The sequence below is a fragment of the Trichechus manatus genome, unplaced genomic scaffold (assembly GCF_000243295.1).
Source record: "Trichechus manatus latirostris isolate Lorelei unplaced genomic scaffold, TriManLat1.0 scaffold00149, whole genome shotgun sequence".
NCBI classification, from domain to species: domain Eukaryota; kingdom Metazoa; phylum Chordata; class Mammalia; order Sirenia; family Trichechidae; genus Trichechus; species Trichechus manatus.
Genome location: NW_004444085.1, coordinates 3,932,309 through 3,957,056, shown reverse-complemented (window position 1 = coordinate 3,957,056; position 24,748 = coordinate 3,932,309). Strand labels below are relative to the sequence as shown.

The 24,748-nt window shown below is 38.0% G+C and overlaps 1 protein-coding gene across 13 annotated transcripts in view; it reads right to left on the bottom strand.

Annotated features, from left to right (window-relative positions):
* LARP4B (La ribonucleoprotein 4B) overlaps positions 1 to 24,748 on the bottom strand; it is a 130,429-nt gene that overhangs the window by 71,701 nt on the left and 33,980 nt on the right. For 10 of the 13 annotated variants that reach the window (XM_023740161.1, XM_004385882.2, XM_023740160.1 and 7 more), the window contains 2 exons: positions 3,029 to 3,163; positions 1,845 to 1,904 (listed from right to left, as the gene is read on the bottom strand). In XM_023740161.1, coding sequence (XP_023595929.1) covers positions 1,845 to 1,904; positions 3,029 to 3,109 — 141 coding nt within the window. In that variant the 5' untranslated portion in view covers positions 3,110 to 3,163. Of the gene's footprint in view, positions 1 to 1,844; positions 1,905 to 3,028; positions 3,164 to 22,296; positions 22,342 to 24,748 lie in introns of those variants that run through there. The other 3 variants (XM_023740157.1, XM_023740154.1, XM_023740153.1) reach the window with 3 other exon arrangements.

The following is a 24,748-nucleotide window of genomic DNA, read 5'->3' as shown; positions in this document are numbered from 1 at the left end:
AGCGAAGGGGGGGGAGGGGGACAATTGAAATGTCTAACACAAAATCAATTCGCTAAAAAAATGGTGGCATATCAACATGAATACTACATGGCAAGTAAAAAGTACATGGAAATATATCGATGAAATCATGCTGAGTGAAAAAAAAAAGATGAAATATGTATATACTGATTGTTCTTGTCATTGTTAGTTGCCGCTGTGTCAATTCCGACACATGGCGACCTCACGTGTTACAGAGTAGAACTGCTCCATGTGGTTTTCTTGGCTGTAATTTCAGTGGAAGCAGATCACGAGGTCTTTCTTTCTGTGGTACCATTGGGTGGGTATGGGTGGGTTTAAACCACCAACCTTTAGGTTAACAGACGCAAACTGTTTGTGCCACCTGGAGACCTTGTATATTGATTACAATTACATAAAAATGTGTGTACTCTACACCAAGAGTTTTTTTTTTTCTGTTTAAGATTGTTATAAATAAAAATTTAAAAGGTACATATGTTATGAGCCCAGATGGTCTCTCAAGATACTTTCTAGCTCTAATACTTAAAGATTCCATAAACAACTAAAGTTTATAACACCCAGTAAAAATGGTAAATATTGTATCCATATTTTGTAAGACTGAGTAGCAGGGATGTGATTTGTCTAAGTGTTACCCAAGATACCAAGTAGCTGGGATGGGATTAGAATCCAGGTCTAATGACTCATCGTACGGTATTCCATTATTAGGACCATTAATTCTTAAAAATGCCAAAGATAACATGTATAGGCAGTACTAGTACTGTTTCTCCACAGATACATATAAGATATTGTTGTGGCCCAAGTTTTTCAATTATTTACTTGATAAGTCTTATTTCAATTTTTATCCTCTAAAGCAATTAAAAATAAAAATCCCAAAATCTAGTTCTATGCCCTCCAATAGGTTTTCAAAGACATTGGAATATCATGCTGGATTGCAAATCAACCATTGGGAAGGGAGGGGGGGTTGTTCTTAAAAAAAAAAAAAAAGAAACTTCAAAGATTTCTATACTTAAGAGATTTCTAATTTATTTCCTTACATAATTTCCCTCTTAAGACTAAAAGGGTCTTATATTTGAACTTCAAATGACTTAAAATATTATTATAAATTTTATTATAAAATCAATGTAAATAGGATACACCAAAAAACCCTACACAAATAATAATAATGAAATATAATAGTTTCAAGTCTTTTATTTTCTAATTCTTCTTTATTAAAAATAGATTACCAATCCATCCATTCCTTTAACTTCTGCATGAACTGCTTATAATCTCTTTGGAAACAGATGAGGTTTACTATAACCCTATGATTTGTAAGATTATCTAGAAAATTCCATGTTGAATTTGGAGTAGTTCTTAATGTACTTTATATTCGCATATGCATACAAATGATGAAAAACAAGATTTAAAAAAAATGGATCTCCATTTTCTTATTTTCAATCAGAGCTAAAATGTGAAACCAATTTTTTCTTAGCAAAAGTTTAATATTCGACTTGTGTGCTTTAAAGGTGTATCAAAATGTAGCTATAAAAATGTAAACCTAACCGTATACATACAATAGATAATCGGTGAGACATTAAAAATGATGTGATGAATAGATGAAATTGAATTAAAACATATGGTACATTGATGTTTGTAAAATTATATACGTAATACACATACAAATCATGCAAACTCATACAGTATTAACATTTATGGCACCCAGGTGGTGAGATAATGAATGGACACTTTCTAATGTTTTTTATGATAAACATTTGTTGTAAGGAAATATCCATGGAACCTAGGCATGTTGGCTAAGATTAAACAATCTATGATTTATCTCAGAACCGAATTACCTGATTCAAAGGTGGGATGGAACTTGTCTGAGAAGTGGTTTGAGATATAGAACCATTCATCTATAAATTGAAATATCAAAAACACCATCACTACAATGTAAAGAAAACATTTTTAAATCAAAGTAATTAAGCAAAATAAAACCCACAGAAAAGAGCACATTTTTACATGACAAAGAAATTCAGTAAGATATTCAAAATAATGTATGAGACTTGAAATTTAAAATATTTTGAAATTTTTACTGAACATCATAAGCAAAATTCCTTGTAGTTTTAATGAGGAAGATTAAGAAAATCTACTTTTTCCAAAAGCATTTAGAAACTTTAAACATTACTACTTGACATGATAAAATCTTACAATGAATGAAGGCAGTAGAATTAAAAAATCTATATTAAGATCCCAATTGATTCTTTAAATACTACTTTTAAACTATTTAAGGTGGGTGTAATGTTATTATTTATATACCCCTGCATTTTTACTGGTGATTTTAAAATAAAAACTTTAAGTATCTATAGCTGTAACTACCATTTATTTTCTCTATTATCTAGTAGTTGTAATTTTCTCTACTAAACCACCCACAAAAAAAAACCCAAACTAGTTGCTGTGAGTTGATTCCATTCACAGCAACCCTAAAGGGCAGAGTAGAACTGCCCAACAGAGATTCCAAGGCTGTAATCTTTATGGAGAGGAGCCCTGGTGGTGCAGTGGTTAAGCAGCCTGGCTGCTAACTAAAAGGTCAGCGGTTCAAGCCCACTGGTCACTCTATGGGAAAAAGATGTGGCAGTCTGATTCTGTAATGATTACAGCCTTGGAAACCCTGTGAGGGCAGTTCTATTCTGTCCTATAGGGTCACTATGAGTTGGATTCAACTCAATACCAGTGGGTTGTTTTGGTTAATCTTTCTGGAAGCAGACTGCCACATCTATCTCCTGTGGAGTGGCTGGTGGGTTTGAACCACTGACCTTTTGGTTAACAGCTGGGCACTTAATTAACCACTGTGCCCCCAGGGTTCCTTCTTCTCTACTAAGTTACCCATAAATTTACTCTGAACATAGTATTCATATTTAGATCGTAAGATATTCTAGTGTTACTATTTTGATTTTGTTACTGAATTCAATGTAGATCTTTTATCAGAAAGAAAAGATACGTATTAAAACAATTCTAATTTAAAAAAGAAAATACCAACCAGATGAGAACTGTCTTTCACTTCTTGTACTTGCTGCACCTGCGGTTCAGCCACAACTTTAGTGTCCTGGTCAGAAGTCATGAGCTGTTTACTTTTTGGCTCCAATGGGAGAAGCTTAACGTTAACCTTAGGATGCTGTAAAATGACAAAGACAGTAAACAGGTAATTTCAAGTGCAAAGTATGATTGATTCTTAAAATGAAATGAACAGAACTCCAGAAATGAAAACATATACTGTACATAGTTTTTTATCAATCCCAAATTATACAGTTTTTGACCAACCCCCAATAATTTCATTTTTCTCAAGGACAATAGCTGTCAGGACCAGATACACAATAATTTATTTAAAAAAGAATCACTTCAGAATCTTGAGCCACAAGAAACTGAAAACAGTCTGAGTACAGTGGTACAAGTACTCTAAAGTAGTATTTGTGAGTCATTTACTCAACTCAGCAGACAGGCACTGAACTTCACCTATAATATCTCAATTAATTTTCCCAACAACTTAAGAAATAACTGTATTTCAGAAAGGATGAGTAACTTTCATAATTTCATATCATAAGTGGCAGAACCAGGAGTCCTAGATACTCAAGTCTGACTTGAAAGTGTTTCCTCTTTTCACTCTAAGCTACACAACAATATAAAGAAGTTAATTTAACCAAGATATCTTTCCAGGTACTTCTGAAAACACATGGTTCAGAGTGCCAAAAAATAAATTTAAAAGTATACATATTTTTTTAGTCAGTAACCATGTAGGCTTTTAGTTGCTATAATGGCACTCCCTACTCTCGGTAACATTTATCATGATAAATTCTCAAAACCCCTGTTAATGAAATAATCTGATGACCAGAGGTAATCTCCTCCAATTATCAAAAGTGGATCATTATATCCCCTGAAGTCTTCTTAAAACCAAACAATAGTTTAGCTTAACTAGTACAAAATGTCTGCCTTGAGCATTATGCTCTTTTGAGAACTACCTACATGGGATCAAATTGACAACAGCAACTCGAACGATTAAATAGGAACCTTAGGGACAGTGAGTTTATGTTAATGGGGGAGGAACAACTCAGAAAAGGAGGGTGAGAACGTTGCAAAACTCAAAGAATGTACCCAACGGCACTGAATTGTACATGTGGAAAATGTTGAATTGGTGTATGTTTTGCTATGTATATTCTCAACAATAATATATTTTTCTAAAGTGTATCATCAAAAACACATGGAAAGATGCTCGCTATCATTAGCCATTAAAAAAAAAAAAAAACCCAAACCTGCTGCCACTGAGTCGATTCTGACTCACAGCGACTCTATAGGACAGAGTAGAACTGCCCCACAGAGTTTCCAAGGAGCTCATGGTGGATTTGAACTGCTGACCTTTTGATTAGTAGCTGTCACACTTAACCACTACGCCACCAGGGTTTCCAAAAAACCCACTGCTGTCGAGTTGATTCTGACTCATAGCGACCCTATAGGACAGAGCAGAAATGCCCCATAGAGTTTCCAAGGAGCAACTGGTGGATTCGAACTGCCGACCTTCTGGTTAGCAGCTGAACTCTAACCACTATACCACTAGGGTTTCCATATTTGCCATTAGAGGGATGCAAATCAAAACTACAATGAGATACCATCTCACTCCTACAAAAATGGCACTGATTAAAAAAAAAAAAACAGAAAACAACAAAAGTTGGTGAGGTTGCAGGGAGACTGGAATCCTAACCCATTGCTGGTGGGACTGTAAAATGATATAACTACTATGGAAAACAGTATGGTGCTTCCTTAAAAATTTAGAAATAGAAATACCTTATGGTCCAGCAATTCTAGGTATATGCCTTAGAGATCTAGTATCAGTGACATGGATAGACATATGCATGCCTATGTTCATTGCAGAATTATTCACAATAGCAAAAAGTTAGAAACAACCTAAGTGTCCATCAATGGACAAATGGATAAACAAAATGTGGTACACATGTACAATACTTATTATGCCGAGTGAAATAAGTCAATTACAAAAGGACAAATACTGTATGCTTGCACTTTTATAAAAAGACAAGCAAAGATACATATACGGAGACCAACCCTCACTGATAGTTACCAGAGACTGGGGGAAAGAGGTAGGAGTACTCTCAAGACAATAAACACTTGTTAGCTTTGCTGACAGAAAAGACAGCATCAAATATGGGTGAAGTGCATACACCTTGACCAAGGTAAATGAGGTCACTACGAAGTGCACAAGAGAAAAGGATGTTTTTGGTAAACGATATGACAAACATAATTTGGAAACAACGCCAGCAACAACCAAAAATATATGGGGGTAGTTACACAAATATGTATATAGACATGTAAGTATATGAGTATGAATATGTGGATAAATATGCACGCACAGATACAAGTATTTATAGGTGTATGTACATACAGATAAAGGTGTGCATGCATGTATATCCATATACACAATAAACCACATAGGGGACACAGGTACAGATACTTCTTGGACATAACCAGATACCTCACGAGGTTGGTGTTCAGGGTTTGAAGACTTAGGACCACAGTCTCATGGGGCAATTTAATTAACTGGCATAATACAGTTCATAAAACATACGTTCTATATCCCAACATGGTGAGTAGCATCTGGGGTCTTAAAAGCTTATAAGCAGTCACCTAAGATACAACTAGTGGTCTCTACTCATCTGGAACAGAAGAGAAAGAAGGACACTGTCATGGATTGAATTGTATCCCCCCAAAATATGTGTCAATTTGGCTAGGCCATGACTCCAGTATTGTGTGACTGTCCATCATTTTGTCATCTGATGTGATTTTCCTATGTATTGTAAATCCTACCTCTATGATGTTAATGAGGCAGGATGAGAGGTAATTATGTTAACGAGGCAGGATTCAATCTATTAAGATTAGGTCGTGTCTTAAGTCAATCTCTCTTGAGATATAAGACAGAGAAGCCAGCAGAGAGACATGGGGACTTGGTACCACCGAGAGCCAGGAACATGCGTCCTTTGGACTCGAGGTCCCTATGCTGAAAAGCTCCTAGACCAGGATAAGATGGATGACAAGGACCTTTCCCCAGAGCCAACAAAAACAGAAAGCCTTCCCATGGAGCTGGCACCCTGAATTCGGACTTCTAGCCTCCTGGACTGTGAGAGAATAAACTTCAGTTTGTTAAAGCCATCCACTTGTGGTATTTCTGTTATAGCAGCACTAGATAACTAAGACAGACGCCAAAGACTCAGGGAAGAAGTAGTCTACAGAACTAACAGTCCACACAAACCATGGCCTCATGTACCCTGAGACCAGAAGAACTAGATGGTGCCCGACTACCACTAATGACCGTTCTGATCAGGGCCACATTAGATGTATCCTTACAGAATGGGAGAAAGATGTAGAAAAAAACAAAACTTCTTAAAAAGTCCAGACATATTGGATCAGCTGAGACTAGAGGACTGCCCCAGGCTATCATTCTGAGATGCACTTCAAACCTTAAACTGAAATTACCCCTCGGTATCAAAGTGAGAGCAGCAACTCAAAAGATTAGACAGGTAACTTAGGGAGCTGTGAGTTTATGTTAATAGAGAGGAACAACTCAGAAAAGGAGGGTGAGAATGGCTGCACAACTCTAAGAACGTAATCAATGTTGATGAATCGTATACACAGAAACAGGTGAATTGGTGTACGTTTGGCTGTGTATATGTTCAACAACAAACAAAAAAAAATTAAAACCAAAAAAAGAAAATTAAGATTAAAAAAAAAAATCGTCCCTTGAGGTGACCTGTTAAATAACAGACTGGATCATAAAATAAACAATATCATCCCAGAGTAAATACCTTCTTAAAAAAAAAAAATCAACTATAGAAGACCAAACGATCAAAAATTACTCTAAAGCAAAGATAAGAAAGTAAGCAGGCAGGGAAAGTAGAGTACTGAAAATGATACAACCAGAACAGAATGAATGAGAATCACACGGTGAAAAATGTAATCAGTATCACTGAATAATTTGTGTAGAAATTGTTAAATGGGAACCTAATTTGCTGTGAGGAGCCCTGCTGGCACACTGGTTAAAGCAATGAGCTGCTGACCAAAAGGATGGCGGTTCAAACCCTTGAGTAACTGCAGGAGAAAGATGTGGCAGTCTGCTTCTATAAAGATTTACAACTTGGAAACCCTACGGGGCAGTTTTACTCTGTCCTCCAGGGTCACTATGAGTGGGAATCAACTCGACAGCACTGAGTTAACTTGCTGTATAAACTCTCATCTTAAGTAAAATACTTTATTCAAAAAAAAATTTGTTTTAAAGTGTATCATCAGGGAATGCAAAACAAAACCACAATAAAATACCACTTCAAACCCACTAGTGTTGGCAGGGATGTTAAGAAACAAGAACCCTTGTGCAATGCTAGTGAAAATGTAAAATGGTGTAGCTGTTGTGGGAAAGTTTAGTGGTACCTCAAAAAGTTAAACAAAGAATCACCATATGATTCAACAACTCCATTCCTGGGTATATACCAAAATATCTGAAAGCAGAGACTTAAATTTGTACACCAATGTTCGCTGAAGCATTAATCACAACAGTCAAGAAGTGGAAACAATCCAAGCACCTACCAGCAGACAAATGAATCAACAGAATGTGGTACTACTATACATACAATGGAATATTATTCAGCAATAAAGAGTAATAAAATTCCAATACATGCTATGACATAGATGAACCTTAAAAAATTATACAAGAATACCTCAGAGATATTGTGGGTTCGGTTCCAGACCACCGCAATGAAGAGAATATTGAAATAAAGCAAGTCACATGAATCTTTTGGTTTCCCAGTGCATAAAAAAAGTTTTGTTTACACTATACTGTAGTCTACTACGTGTGCAACACCCTTATGTCTTAAAAAAAAAAGTACATATCTTAATTAAAAAATACTTTACTGCTTAAAAATGCTAACCATCATCTGAGCCTTCAGTGAGTTGTAATCTTTTTGCTGGTGGAGGGTCTTGCCTCCATGTTGATGGCTGCTGACTGATCAGGGCAGTGGCTGTTGAAGGCTGGAGTGGTGGTGGCAATTTCTTAATAAGACAAGAATGAAGTTTGCCCTATCAATTGAATCTTTCACAAAGTATTTCTCAGTAGCATGTGACACTGATAGCATTTTATCCAAACTTTTCAAACTTCTTTCAAAATTGGAGTTAATCCTCTCAAACCCTGCTGCTGCTTCATCAACTAAGTTTACGTAATATTCTAAATCCTTTGTTGTCATTTCAACAATGTGCACAGCATCCTCACCGGAGTAAATCCAGCTCAAGAAACCACTTACTTTGCTTGTCCATAAGCAGCAACTACTCATCAACGTTTATCATGAGACTGCAGCAATTCAGTCACATTTTCAGGCTCCACTTCTAATTCTAGTTCTCTTGCTATCTCCACCACATCTGCAGTTATTTCCTCCACTGAAGTCTTGAACACCTCAAAGTCATCCAAGAGGATTGGAATCAACTTCTTCCAAACTCTCATTAATGTTGATATTTTGACTTTTTCCCATGAATCACCAACGTTCTTAATGGCATCTAGAATGGTGACTCCTTTCCAGAAAGTTTTCAATTTACTTTGCCCAGATCAGTCAGAGGAATCACTAATATATGGCAACTATAGCCTTACAAAATGTATTTCTTAAATAAGACTTGAAAGTCAAAATCACTCCTTGATCCATGACCTGCAGAATGGATGGTGTGTTGGCAGCCATGAAAACATTAACTCCTTGTACATTTTCCATCAGAGCTCTTGGGTGACCAGGTACACTGTCAATGAGCAGTAATATTTTGAAAGGAATCTTTTTTACTGAACAATAGGTCTCAACAGTGGGCTTAAAATATTCATTAAACCATGCTGTAAACAGATGTACTGGCATCCAGGCTTTGTTGTTCCATTTACAGAGGACAGGCAGAATAGATTTAGCATAATTCTTAAGGGCCCTAGGATTTTCAGAATGGTAAATGAGTACTGGCTTCAACTTAAAGTCACCAGCTGCATTAGCCCCTAACAAAGAGAGTCAGCTTGTCCTTTGAAGCTTCGAAGACAGGCATTGACTTCTCCTCTCTAGCTATGAAAGTACTAGATGGCATCTTCTTCCAACAGAAGGCTGTGTGGTCTACACTGATGAAGTGTAGTCACCTTCATCAATTATCTTAGCTTTACTGTTGCTGGTGTTGTCAGGTGCCGTCGAGTTGGTTCCAACTCACAGTGACCCTATGTACAACAGAACAAAATATTGCCTGGTCCTGTGCCATCCTCACAATCATTGTTATGCTTGAGCCCACTGTTGTAGCCATGGTGTCAATCCATCTCATTGAGGGTCTTCCTCTTTTTCGCTGACCCTCTACTTCACCAAACATGATGTCCTTCTCCAAGGACTGATCCTTCCTGATAACGTGTCCAAAGTTATGTGTGACGTAGTCTCAACAGCCTAGCTTCTAAAGAGCATTCTGGTTGTACTTCTTCCAAGACAGATTTGTTCGTTCTTTTGGCAGTTCATGGTATATTCAATATTCTTTGCCAACACCACAATTCAAAGGAGTGAACTCTTCTTTGGTCTTCCTTATTCACTGTCCAGCTTTCGCATACGTATGAGGCGAATGAAAATGTTGTAGCTTGGGTCAGGCGTGCCTTAGTCTTCAAGGTGACATCTTTGCTTTCCAAGACTTTAAAGAGGTCTTTTGCAGCAGATTTGCCCAATACAGTATGTTGTTTGATTTCTTGATTGCTGCTTCCAAGAGTGTTAATGGTGGAACCAATTAAAATGAAATTCTTCACAACTTCAATCTTTTCTCCATTTATCATGATGTTGCTTATTGGTCCAGTTGTGAGGACTTTTGTTTTATTTATGTTAAGGTGCAATTCATACTGAAGGCTGTAGTCTTTGATCTTCATCAGTAAGTGCTTCAAGTCCTCTTCAGTTTCAAAAAGCAAGGTTGTGTCATCTGCGTAACGTAGGTTGTTAATGAGTCTTCCTCCAGTTTTGATGCTATGTTTTTCTTCACATAGTCCAGCTTCTTGAATTATCTGCTCAGAATACAGACTGAATAGGTATGGTGAAAGGATACAACCCTGACGCGCACCATTCCTGACTTTAAACCACGTAGTATCTCCTTGCTCTGTTCGAATGATTAACTCTCAGCCTATGTACAGGTTCCTTACGAGCACAACTAAGTGTTCTAGAATTCTAATTCTTTTGTGATGTTATCCGTAATTTGTTATGATCCACACAGTCGAATGCCTCTGCATAGTTAATAAGACAGGTAAACATTTTTCTGGTATCCGCTTTCAGCCAAGATCCATCTGACATCAGCAACGATATCCCTTGTTCCAAGTACTCTTCTGAATCCAGCTTGAATTTCTGGCAGTTCCCTGTCAATATACTGCTGCAGCTGCTTTTGAAAGATCTTCTTTTGAAAGATCTTCAACAAAATTTTACTTGCGTGTGATATTAATGATATTGTTCTATAATTTCCGATAATTGCAGCCACTGTGTCAATCCATCTTGTTGAGGGTCTTCATCTTTTTTGCTGACCCTCTACTTTACCACACATGATGTCCTTCTCCAGGGACTGATCCATCCTGATAACATGTCCTCACTTCTAAGGAGCACTCTGGCTGTACTTCTTCCAAGATACGCTTCTTCGTTCTTCTGAAAATTCATGGTATATTCAATATTCTTTGCCAACACCACAATTCAAAGGCGTCAATTCTTCTGCAGTCTTCCTTATTCACTGAATAGCTTTCGCACGCATATGAGGACACTGAAAATACCATGCCTTACGTCAGACTCACCTTAGTCCTCAAAGTGACATCCTTGCTTTTTAACACTTGAAAAAGGTCTTTTGCAGCAGAGTTGCCCAATGCAATATGTTCTTTGATTTATTTATTTTTATTGTACTTTAGATGAAGGTTTACAGAGCAAATCAGTTTCTCATTGAACAATTAATACACATATTGTTTTGTGAAATTGGCTGCCAACTTCATGACATGTGAACACTCTCCCCTTCTCGACCTTGGGTTCCCCATTACCAACTTTCCTTCCCCTGCTGCCTACTTGTCCTTACCCATGGGCTGGTGTGCCCATTTAGTCTCGTTTTGTTTTATGGGACTGTCTAATCTCTGGTTGAAGGGTGAAACTCAGAACTGACTTCATTACTGAGACATAAGAATGTCTGGGGGCCATACTCTCAGGGTTTCTCCAGTCTCTGTCAGACCAGTACGTCTGGTCTTGTGAGAGAGAGAGAGTGAGTGAGTGAGTGAGTGAGTGAGTGAGTGAGTGAGTGAGTGAGTGAGTGAGTGAGTGTGTGAGTGTGTGTGTGTGTGTGTGTGTGCGCATTAGAATTTTGTTCTACGTTTTTGTCCAGCTCTGTTTGCAATGCTCTATTGTGACCCTGTGATAGCAGTCGGTAGTGGTAGCTGGGCAACATCTAGTTAAGCTGGACTCAGTCTGGTGGAGGCTGAGGTACCTGTGGTCCATCAGCTCTTTGTATTAATCTTTCCCTTGCGTCTCTGGTTTTCTTTATTCTCCCTTGCTCCAGACAGGGTGAGACCAGTGGAGTATCTTAGATGGCTGCTCACAAGCTTTTAAGACCCCACACGCTACTCACAAAAGTAGAATGTAGAACATTCTCTTTGTAAACTATGTTGTGCCAATTGAGCTAGATGTTCCCCGAGACCATGGTCCCCACAGCCCTCAGCCTAGTAATTTGGTCTCTCAGGGAGTTTGGATGTATCTGTGGAACTTCCATGACCTTGCCTTGGACAAGCTGTTACGGCTTCCCCAGTACTGTGTACTTTCTAACCCTTCACCAAAGTTAGTTTGTTTATCCATTCCTCTGTTGATGAGCACCTAAGTTGTTTCCATCTTTTTGCTGTCGTGAACAATGCTGCAATGAACGTGGGTGTTCATATGTCTATTCGTGTGATGGCTCTTGTTCCTCTAGGATGTATTCATAGGAGTGGGATTGCTGGATCATATGGTATTTCTATTTTTAGTTTTTTAAGGAAGCATCATAGTCTTCCCAAATGGTTGTATCATTTTGCATTTCCACCAGCAGTGCATAAGTGTTCCAGTCTCCCGCAGCCTCTCCAACATTTTTTATTTTCTGTTTTCTTTGATTCGTGCCAGTAATGCCGGGATGAGATGGTTTCCCATTGTGGTTTTGATGGCTAGTGATTGCGAGCACTTCCTCATGTATCTGTTAGCTACCTGAATGTCTTCTTTGGTGAAGTGTCTGTTCATATCCTTAGCCCATTTTTTAATTAGATTATTTGTCTTTTTGTTGTAGAAGTGTTGGATTTCCCTGTAGATTTCAGAGATTAGACCTTTGTCAGATTTGTCACAGCCAAATTTTTTTTCCATCTGTAAGTTCTCCTTTTACTCTTTTGGTGAAGTCTTTTGATGAGCATGTGTTCAATTTTTAGAAGATCCCACTTATGTAGCTTATATTCTGGAGTTTGTATACTGTTAGTTATGGTTTGTATCCTGTTAATGCTGTATAGGGCCTCTAGCATTCACCCTATTTTTTCTTCTATGATCTTTATAGTTTTTGGCTTTATATTTAGGTCTTTGATGCATTTCAAATTAGGTTTTGTGTAGAGTGTGAGGTATGGGTCCTGTTTCATTTTTTTGAAGATGGACACCCAGTTTTGCCAGCACCATTTGTCAAAAAAGACCGTCTTTTCCTCACTAAATGGACTTTGTCAAAGATCAGGTGACCGCAGGTGGATGGATTTACATCTGGGTTCTCAATTCTATCCCATTGGTCAATGTGTCTGTCATTGTACCAGTACCAGGCTGTTTTGACTACCGTAGCTATATAGTAGGTTCTGAGGTCAAATAGTGTGAGCCCTCCTACTTTATTCTTCTTCAATAGTGCTTGACTTATTTGGGGCCTGTTCCCTTTCCATATGAAGTTAATGATTAGTTTTTCCATCTTGTTAAAAAATGCTGTTGGTATTTGGATCGAGACTGCATTATATTTGTAGATTGCTTTGGGTAAATTTGACATTTTCACAAGGTTAAGTCTACCTATTCATGAGCATGGTGTGTTTTTCCATTTATGTAGGTCTCTTTTGGTTTCTTACAGTAGTGTCTTGCAGTTTTCTTTGTATAGGTCTTTTACATCCCTGGATAGATTTATTCCTCAGTATTTTATTTTTTTAGGGGCTTGTCATGGATTTAATTATGTCCCCCCAAAATATCTGTCAACTTGGCTAGGTCAAGACTCCCAGTATTATATGATTGTCTACCATTTTGATATCTGATGTGATTTCCCTATGTGTTGTAAATCCTATAACTATGATGTTAACGAGATGGATTAGCAGCAATTATATTGATGAGATCTACAAGAATTAGACAGTGTCTTAAGCCAATCTCTTTTGAGATATAAAAGAGAGAAGCAAGCAGAGAGACACGAGAACCTCATACCACCAGGAAAGCCATGCTGGGAGCACAGCACGTCCTTTGGACCCAAGGATCCTGCGTGGAGAAGCTCCTCAACCAGGGGAAGACTGAAGACAAGGACCTTCCTCCAGAACCGACAGAGAAAGCCTTCCCCTGGAGCTGATGCCCTGAATTTGGACTTCTAGCCTAGGAGACTGTGAGAAAATAAATTTCTTTTTGTTAAAGCCATCCACTGGTGGTATTTCCGTTATAGCAGCAGTAGATGACTAAGACAGAATTTGGCACCAAGAGTGGGGTGCTACTCTAACAGATACCTAAGATGTGGAAGTAGTTTTGAAACAGGGAATGGATAGAGGACCAGCAGCAGCAGAGGACTTGCAGCAGCAGAACCAGAAGACCAGTGCCAGACAGCGATGGAGCTGACCCACAGAGCGTGATAGCTGAGTGCCTGTGAACAGGAGGCTTCCTGGCAGACTGAGGTGTCTCTGGGCACTTATCGGTGGTGTTAGGCTTGCTGACCCATGGAGCAAGAGAGGTGAGTGCCTTCCGGCCAAAATTTACTGTCAAAGTGGGGTGCCTCCAGGCACTTATTGGTGGAGCTACAGTGCTTTGGAATACTTGCTCCAGCAGGGCAGACTGGGTCGTGAGGCCTGAGGGCTAAGAGGTCAAGGAAGCAGGAAGCAGAAGTTGAAGAGACAAGGAACACAGGATGCCGAGATGCTTCATTCTCAAAAGGTTTGGCCATGCCATCTGGGGTCTTGAAAGCTTGCAAGTGGCCACCTAAAATGCATCAATTGGTCCCAACCACCTGGAGTAAAGGAGAATGAAGAACACCAAAGACACAAGGAAAGTACTAGCCCAAGAGACAGAAAGGGCCACATAAACCAGAAACTTCATCACCCTGACACCAGAAGAACTAGATGGTGCTCGGCTACCACCAATGACCGTCCTGACAGGGAACACAACAGAGAGTCCCTGATGGAGCAGGAGAAAGATGGGGTGCAGAACTCAAATTCTAGTAAGAAGACCAGACTTAATGATCTGACTGAGACTGGAGGAACCTTGGAAAGCATGGCCCCTGGATTCTCTACCAGCCTAGAACTAAAACAATTTCCAAGGCCAACTCTTCAGACAGGGATTGCACTGGACTGTAGGACATAAAGTGATATTCGTGAGGAGTGTGCCTCTTAGCTCAAGTAGATACAAGAGACTAAACGGGCAGCTTCTGTCCGTAGGTGAGATGGGAAGGCAGAGAGGGTTAGGAGCTGGCTGAAGGGAGATGGGGAACCAGGGTTGGAAAGGCGGAGTGTGCTGTCACAGTATGGGGAGAGCAATTAGAGTCACATAAAAATGTATGTATAAATTTTTGTATGGGAAAAAATTAATTGAAAAAAAAAAAAAAGGTATGGCCACGACCACTGGGGTTTCAAACGGTGGAGTCATGGCCTCTGGTGTTTCAAAGCGTGGAAAATATCACTCAGATGGACTAGGAGAAAGGTGCATCTAAAGCTGAGGGAGCAGGGTTCCTGTCTCAATGGGCCTGGAAGGGAGAGCTGAAGCCCGGGGCCAAGGGGCCTCCATTCCAAATCTAGAGAGTGTGGCCAATACCTAGAGTCTGGAGGGCAAGACTGTGTGAATGGTCTCAGAGAACAGAGGATTATTTTCAAGCCCTAAGGGCTAATGTAATGTGTTCTGCTAACTTGCTTAGTTATGCCTTCTTTCCTTCCAATTTCTCCCATTTCTAATGGAAGTATCTACCTTGTGGCTCTTACACCATTGTTCTTTGGAAGCAGATAACTTGAGAAATTTTTTGGATTTCGGACTTAGGCTGATTTAAGACTTCTGCTATGATACGAGTGAATGTGTTTTACATGTGGCAAGGATGTGAATTTTGGGGGGCCAAAGGGTGGAATGTCATGGATTGAATTGTGTCCCTCCAAAATATCTGTCAACTTGGCTATGTCATGATTCCCAGTATTGTATGACTGTCTACTATTCTGTCATCTGATGTGATTTCCCTATGTGTTGTAAATCCTGTAACTATGATGTTAATGACATGGATTAGCAGCAGTTATATCGATGAGATCTACAAGATTAGATAGTGTCTTAAACCAATCTCTTTTGAGATATAAAAGAGGGAAGCAAGTAGAGAGACAGGGGGACCTCATATCACCAGGAAAACAGCACCAGAAGTAGAGCACATCCTTTGGACCCAAGGTTCCTGTGTGGAGAAGCTCCTCAACCAGGGGAAGATTGATGACAAGGACCTTCCTTCAGAGCCAACAGTGAGAGAAAGCCTTCCCCTGGAGGTGATGCCCTGAATTTGGACTTCTAGCCTACTAGACTGTGAGAAAATAAATTTCTACTTGTTAAAGTCATCCAGTTGTGGTATTTCTGTTATAGTAACACTAGATGACTAAGACAGGGCTACTGAAAGTGGCACTGATTTCCTGATTTCCTTTTCGTCGTTCTCCTTATTGGTGTATAGGAATCCAACGGATTTTTATAAGTTTATCTTATATCCTGCTACTCTGATGAATCTATTAGTTCCAGTAGTTTTCTTGTGGAGTCTTCCGGGTTTTCTATGTAGAGTATCATATCATCCGCAAACAGGGACAGTTTTACTTCATTACTAATTTGGATGTCCTTTATTTCTTTTTCTTGCCTTAACTGCTCTAGCTAGGACTTCCAGCACAATGTTAAACAGGAGTGGTGATAAAGGGCATCCCTGTCTTGTTCCTGTTCTCAAGGAGAATGTTTTCAGTCTCTCTCCGTTAAAAATGATGTTGGTTGTATAGATGCCCTTTATTATGTTGAGGGATTTTCCTTCTATACTATTTTATAGAGAGTTTTTATCATAAATAGTTGTTGGACTTTGTCAAATGCTTTTATGATCATGAGATTCTTTTATTTTATTTATGTGGTGGATTACGTTGACTCATTTTGTAATGCTGAACCACCCCTGCATACCTGATATGAATCCCACCTGGTCACGGTGTATTATTTTTTTGATAAGGTGCTGAATTCTACTGGCTAGAATTTTTTTGAGAATTTTTGCATCTATATTCTTGAGAGATATTGGTCTATGATTTTCTTTTTTTGTGGTGTCTTAGTCTGGTTTTAGTATCAGGGTTATGATGGCTTCATAGAATGAATTTAGCGGTATCCCTTCCTTTTCTATGTTCTGAAATAGTTTGAGTAGCACTGGTGTAAGCTCTTCTCTGAATGTTTGGTACAATTCTCCAGCGAAGCCATCTAGGCCAGGGCTTTTTTTTCTTGGGAGTTTTTTTAAATTACCTTTTCAATCTCTTTTCTTGTTATGGGTCTGTTCAGACTTTCAACTTCATTTTGTGTTAGTTGGGTAGGTAGTGTGTTTCTAGAAATTTGTCCATTTCCTCTAGGTTTTCAAATTTGTTGAAGTACACAGTTTTTCGTAATACTCTGTTATGATCCTTTTTAGTTTAGCTGGGTCTGTTGCAATGCTCCCCATTTCATTTCTTATTTGGGTTATTTCATCCTCTCCTGTTTTTCTTTTGTCAGTTTGGCCAATGGTTTGTCGATATTGTTGATCCTTTCAAAGAACCATCTTTTGGTTTTGTTGATGCTTTGTATTGATTTTTCATTCTCTATTTCATTTATTTCTGCTCTGATCTCATTTCTTTTCCTCTGGTGGCTGTGGGCTTCTGCTGCAGTTCTCTATTTGTTCAAGTTGTGCAGCTAATGTTTTGACTTTGTCCCTTTCTTCTGTTTTGATGTGCGTATCTATTGCTATAAATTGACCTCTGAGCACTGCCTTTGCTGTGTCCCATAGGTTTTGGTATGACGTGTTTTCATTCTCATTTGACTATGAAGTTTTTTTTTATTCCATCTTTGATTTCTTCTATTACCCAGTGGTTTTTAAGCAAGGTGTTATTCAGTTTCCTTGTTTTGATTTTTTTCTCCTTGCTCTTCCTTGTTAATTTCTATTTTGATGGCATTGTGATCAGAGAGGACACTTTGTATTATTTCAATGTTTTGGATTTTGTTAAGGGTTGCTTTGTGGCCTAAGATGTGGTCTATTCTGGAGAACGTTCTATGTGTGCTGGAAAAGAATGTGTACTTTGCTGCTGTTGGGTAGAGTGTTCTATATATGTCTATGATGTTAAGTTGGTTGATTGTGGCCTTTAGATCTTCTGTATCTTTGTTTCTAGATGTTCTCTCCTTTACCAAGAGTAGTGTGTTGAAGTCTCCTACTATTATTGTGGAAGTGTAAATTTCTCTTTTCAGGGCTATTAGAGTTTGTTTTATGTATTTTGGAGCCTTGTCATTGGGTGCGTAAGTATTTATTACGGTTTTGTTCTCACGGTGGATTGTCCCTTTAATCACCAGATGCCCTTCTTTGTCTTTATTGTGGATTTTGTTTTAACGTCCATTTTATCTGAGATTAGTATTGCCACTCCTGCTCTTTTTTGGTAGCTCTTTGCTTGATGTATTTTTTCTATCCTTTAATTTTTTAAATAAATTTATGTCTTTGTTTCTAAAGTGTGTCTCTTGTAGACAGGATATTGATGGGTCCTGTTTTGTTATCCATTCTGTCACTCTCTGTCTCTTTATGGGTGCATTTAAGCCATTTGTGATAGGTGTGAGTTTACTGCTGTCATTTTGTAGTGCTCTTTTTTTTTTGTGGTGCTGATGTTTTCTTTGTTCCTCTTACTCTTCTGTGCTGAATTCCTTTTGTGTATTTTTTTTGTTTCTTTCATTTTTCTAGTTTTTATGTTTACTGAGACTTTGTTTTTCTTCTTTATTTTGATAAGTAGATTTCTTAACCTTCTTTGTGGTTACCTTGAAATTTACCCCTATCTCTCAAGTTTAAACCAGGCTTTTATTACTTGATAAAGTCTTGACTTCCTCTCCATTTGAAAGTTCATTACCTACACTGTTTATTCCCTCTTTTATTGTTCTGATGTTGTTGTCATTTACACATTGACCTGTTTCCTTGTTGTAAATTTCTGTAGTTTTGTTTTATCCTTGCAAGTTCATTATCTAAGTTGGTATCCGGCTGATGCTGTCTTATGTGCTAGATTCAGGTTGTTGTCTGATGTTGTTGGTTCTCCAACCAAAGGACTTGCTTTAATCATTCATAAGTTTGGTTTGGTTTTTACACATTCCCTTTATTTGTTTATCTGGAAATGTCCTAATTTTGCCATCATATTTGAGCAAGAGTTTTGTATATTATTCTTGGTTGGCAATTTTTTTCTTTTGAGATTTTATATATGTCATCCCATTGCCTTCTTTCCTGTATCGTTTCTGCCAAGTAACGAGAGCTCAGTCTAATTGTTTCCCCTTTGTGTGTAACTTTTCGTTTTTCTTAAGCTGCTCTCAGGATTATTTGTCTTCGGTGTTAGTGGGTGTGATTATGATACGTCTTGGAGTTTTTCTTTTGGGGTCTATCTGATACGGAGTTTGTTGAGCTGCTTTGATGGTCAGTTTCTTGTCTTTCCTGATATTAGGGAAGTTGTCTTTCAGGAAATCTTCAATGATCCTCTCTGTGTTTTCTGTTTTCTCCCTGTTCTGGAATTCTGACCACATGCAAATTTTTGCTTTTGATTGTATCCCACACCGTTCTCTGGGTTTCTTCATTTTTTTTCATTCTTTTCTCTGATTTTTCCTCAAACATAGTGGTAGCCAAGCATTTGTCTTCAATTTCACTGTTCCTATTTTCCATTGTTCCAAATTTGCTCCTAAAACCTTTTTTTTGTACTGTCCATTTCTGAAATCTTTTGGATTTCTACTTGCTGTTTTTGTATGACTTCTCGTTGTTTATTTATTTTGACATTTTGTTCCTTTATTATTTTTCTGAATTGTTCCATTGTTTTGTCTGTCTTTTCCATGATTTTGTATATTTTTTCCTTATTTTTGTCTGCACTTTCCTTCATCTGTTGCAGAACCTTGAAGATTAGAGTTTCGAATTCCCTATGAGGCAGTTTCAGTGCCTTGTCTTCTAGCATAAGGTCACCTGGTGTTTTATTTTGGTCATTTACTGGAGCCATTCATTCCTTTTTTTTAATCTGTTCTGATATTGTCTGTCTCTGAGACATTCAAAAATTATTTTTCTTTGTTTACTGATTGTAGATTTGATTGTTTCGTCCTGCTTTTTTTGTTTGTTTTATTTGGTTATGTCTGGACAGATGGGCTGGGTGTGTTTTGTTGCTTGCTTGCCTGTGGGTATACTTCTAACCACCTCATCCAGCTGGGCAGTGCCAATCACTCAGCTATGGTACAGCAGGGTGTGTCTAGCAGAAATAGAGGCGGGAGGGTAATTCATGGCGTGAACTGGGACAACAGGGCAGGACTGGGGGGCAATGCAGGGCAGATTCCGTTGGACCACGTTGGTACTGCTCGGGAACGTGGCACTCAGTGCAGGGTGCAGATAGTTGAGGTAAAGAAGAGCGTGTGATGTGTAGAGTTAAGTGGGTGGATGGATGAAGAGAAGGAAGAGAGAAACAAAGCAAAAAATGAAACAAAACTATAAATAAAAAGAAATTTAAAAAAAGTAAATAAAACGGCGGTATAGGAGGATTCGGTGGGTATGAGTGGGGCAGATCCAGTAAGGCCGTGTGCTGGTGGCTCTATAGCCAAGCATTGTGGTTCTGCCTATCGAGAAGCAGTGTGGGGTGGTGTATGGGGTTGGGTCGGTGGGAGAAAGTAAAGAAAAGAGAAGAGAGAAAAGAAACCAACAAATAATAATAATAAAAAAATACAGCGGTGGGGGAGCCAGCCATTGAGGGTGGGGCAGAATTGGGGCGGCAGTGAGCTGATTCTCTTGCCGAGTGGCACTGTACAGCCAGTCAGGAAAGCATGGAGGCAGCGCAGGGCCTAGGTCGGAGGTAGAAGGAAAAGGAGAAAGGGAAAGATGAAGAAAAATAAAAAATATGGCACTGAAGGAGCCGGCCTGTAGGGGTGGTGCAGACCCAGGGAGGCTGTGTGCCAGAGGCTCTTCAGCCAAGTGGTACAACACAGCCCACCAAGAAGTTAAGAGTGGCACCGGGCTGGGTGGATGGGAGAAATGAAAGGAAGGAAGGAAGAGACAGAGAAGAAATATAAAAGAAGAAGAAAAAAAAACTAAGCTAACAAACAAAAAAATTGCAGCTTGTCTAGAAGGTGGAGGGGATGGTACATGGGGCTAGCCAGACTGGGGAAAGGAAAGGAAGAAAGGGAGAGAGAGAAGCAATAAAAAAGCCAAAACAAAAAAAAAAAAAACCAAAAAAAAAACAAAAAATCAAAAAACAAATAAAAAAAAGCACAAAAGTAAAAAAAAAAATCAGAGCCCATCAAGAAGGGGAAGGGATGGCACATAGGGCTAGCTGGGTGAGAATAAGGAAAGGAAGGGAGAGAGAAAGAAGCAACAAAAAAAGCCAAAAAAGCAATATCAAAAAACAAACAAAAGAACAAAGCAAACAAACCAAAAAAATTACAGCCCATCAAGAAGGGCAAGGGATGGCATACGGGGCTACCTGGGCAGGAAAAAGAAAAGGAAGGAAGGAAGAAAGAAAGAAGCAACAAAAAAACCCAAAAATACAATTTCAAAAAACAAACAAAAATTTTAAAAACAATTTTTTAAGTGCATCATCAATCACAAAAGCACAAAATCACTTAAATGTTGGCCAGATTTGGAAATGTAAAGTAATAGTAGAAAAGGAATGCTGGAAAGAAATTAAATCAGTTTTTCAGCAGTCAGTGTTCTACACAATGTGGGATGAAGGACTTTAAGTACTACAATGACAAATGTTTAATTTTAATAGTTATGTATTTAATATGTATCTACTGCCTACTGTCAATACAGTGTTTTAATGTTTTTTAAAATTTATTGATATCTTCTTTTTAAAGTAAACAAAATAGTGAGTCCATTTAAATAAATGTATTGAGGAAATAACAGTATAAATGCTACTGGAATATAGGAAAAATCTTGAAAGTGATAGGTGAATAACTGAAATTTGGAAAACAGATTTAGGGGACATTTGGATCTGAAATGCTAGATCAGTAGTTCTCAATCCTCAGGTGCATTTCAGTATCACCAATGGAAATAATGGTGATTCTTAAACACCTGATGTATCATGCAGGGCTTTTAGCTTTGACATCCTGCAACTCCTGTCTACAGAACAGACAGATTTAGCGTTGTAAGAAACCTCCATGTGATTTCTCACTGAACTACCCAATCCAGTAAACAAAGACGTAGGCTGGCATCCAGATTGACAAGTCATAGAAGGTAGTGTGGATGCTTTCACCAACAAATCTATTAATTTCTAGATTTCTAAGTTTCTCAAAGAATGACTGTTTGTTCTTAAGAATACTCCTTTGGTTGAAAACATGACAGCCAAAAACGAAAAACATCAACTAGAAGATATATATATATATAGTGGCTGGTAGATGCGAATTGCTAATCTTTTAGTTAGCAGCTGAGCTCTTAAACACTGCACCACCAGGGCTCCATATATATATATATATATATACATATACACATATACACATATAGTTTATAAGTATATAAAGAGCCCTGGTGGCACAATGGTTAAGTGCTTGGCTGCTAACCAAAAGGTCAGCGGTTCGAACCTACCAGCAGCTCCATGGGTTCGAAAAGACCTGGCTATCTGTTCCCATAAAGATTACAATCTAGGAAACCCTATGGGGCAGTTCTATTCTGTCCTATAGGGTCACTATGAGTCAGAATCGACTCAATAGCATGTAACAACAACAACAACAATCTGTGTGTGTATATACATACCTATGTATATACATAAATATACTTAAAATATAATCTATATTTTTCCATGATTTTCATATAGAAATTATGTACCTCTTCACGGAAATACCAACACCACCATGTATGAAATAGTCTTACCTAAAAAAAAAAAATCAGAATGTGATTATCTCTCTCTAAAGCTTATTACAAATTCACAATAAATACAAGGGACAGAGGAATACCATAATGATGCAGGCAGCAAAATCTCAACTGTGGGAAATTCTACTGGATAAGCAACTTTGTTTCTTTAACAAGAAAGGAGACTTAAGAGAGACACAAGCCGATCAAATTACGGCTTTATTTAGATAAATGATTCAAACCATTTAGAAAAAAAAGACAATCAGGGAAACATCAACAGGATATTTGATGATATTAAAGAATTATTTTTTTCCTTAGATGTGATAATAATGCTATGGTTATGTTTAATAAAAAAGAACCCTACCTGTTAGAGATACACATACTGAAATATTTACAGCAAAAAAAAGATGTTTGAAATTTTCCTCAAAATAGTACGTGGGGCAGACATGAGGGTTCATAATTTGATCCTGAGGGGCACGGGGTTTCATTATAATATTCTGTCTACTTTATATCTTTTAAATTTTCTATAATAAAAAGTTACATAAGTGGCCATTGTAGTGTCATAGTACAACACAAACAGTGATCCTGAGCTGACCATTCTGCATATGTAATGTTGTTTTTGTGGAGTGCCTTAGAGTTGATTCCAACCCATAGCGACCTCATGTAACAGAAAAGAACTGCCCCGTAGGGCTTCTAAGGCTGTAATCTTTACAGAAGCAGATCTCCACATCTTTTTCCCACGGAGTGGCTGGGTGGGTTTCAACCTCCAACCTTTCAGTCAACAGCTGAGTACCTAACATTGCACCCCTTAAAGAGACCAAAACTATTTTGAGACTCAACCAGATAAATTAACACTTCTTCATATGGAAAAAAAAGCAGGTCTCCAGACTGCAAGGTGAAGTATACAAGGGGGAAGAATCTACTACCAAAGCAAAATATTTCTTAGCATAAGACATATTACAGTTGCCGTCTAGTTGACCCCAACTCATGGAGAACCCATCTGTGTCAGAGTACAACTGTGCTCCATAGGGTTTTCAATGGCTGATTTTTTGGAAGCAGAATGCCAGACCTTTCTTCGAGAAGCATTAAGGTAATAATATTATGAGGCAGCTTTCATACTCCCCAACATCACATATCCTTCACAAAGCCCTGATGAACTGAACAAAGGGAGGTATTTTTCCTGATTTTATGTAACCTCTTTTTACATAAAAAGCAAAGAGAGATTAAATCAAAGTGCTTTCCCTATATGTTTAATCTTATCTGCTAAAGCTACAGCCTAAAAAAAGTTTTATCGATCTTGTTAAACAGTTAGGAGAGTACAGTTCTTTTAGATCTGTTTCTTAAAAATTCATTTTACATATGTCAGAAATGTCTGTCTCATAAGTAAATATTTATTAAGGTCTTTTTGGACACTCAAAGCAATACTTAAAAATAAAAAACAAACGCAAATAAACCTAACTATATATCATATTGGTGGCCTCCATTGCCACTGAGTCAATTCTGACTCATGGTGACCCCAAGTCTTATACAGTAGAACTGCTCCATAGTTTTCTTGGCTGTGATCTTTACAGAAGCAGATCACCAAGTCTTTCTTCCGAGACATCACTGGGTGGGTTCAAATTGCCAACTTTTAGGCTAGTAGCCCACTGTAAATCACTGGTGCCACCCAGAGGCCTTTCGTGGCATAACTATTCAAAGAATTATTTTAAGAGAATTTAAAAGACGGTATTTACACACAAAATCCTAAAAATTCACCAAGAAATTTTAAAATGCACTTAATTGGCTGTTATTTAGAGTTAATGTTGGTATTTAATTTTATATATCATTTATATATATACACACACGCACGTGTACACACATACACATATACAATAGGATAAAGTAAATAAAAATTAATGTTAGGTACTCAGATTTTCAGCATAAAAAAGGTCATATAAATATAAAATTAAAGAAGGTAAGTAAAATCTATGTAATCTTAAATTGATTTGGAAATAAAAATTTTTTTTAACTAAACTAGAGGTTTTATTTGGATTTCACCAGTTTTTCCACTAATGTCCTTTTTCTATCCAGGATCCAATCTAGGTTCCCATATTGCATTTAGTTGTCATTTCCCATTAGTCTCCTCTAAGCTGTGCAGTTCCTCACTTTTTATCTTTCATGGTCTTGACACTTTTGAAGAGTACTGGTCAATTATTTTGTAGAGTGTCCTTCAATTTGTGACAAACCTGGGATATCTTACTGTGAAAGCAAGGAGGCTATCAAAGCCTTCTGTGGTTACATCACAAGAACACAGGAGTCATACAAAAGGATGGGAGACGCTCCCAATGGCCAAAGATGGGACAACATAAGGACAAAAAAAAGAATGGAATGAAATAAATATATATAAACCCATGATAGTTAAAAACAAACCAAAAAAAAAAAAAAAAAA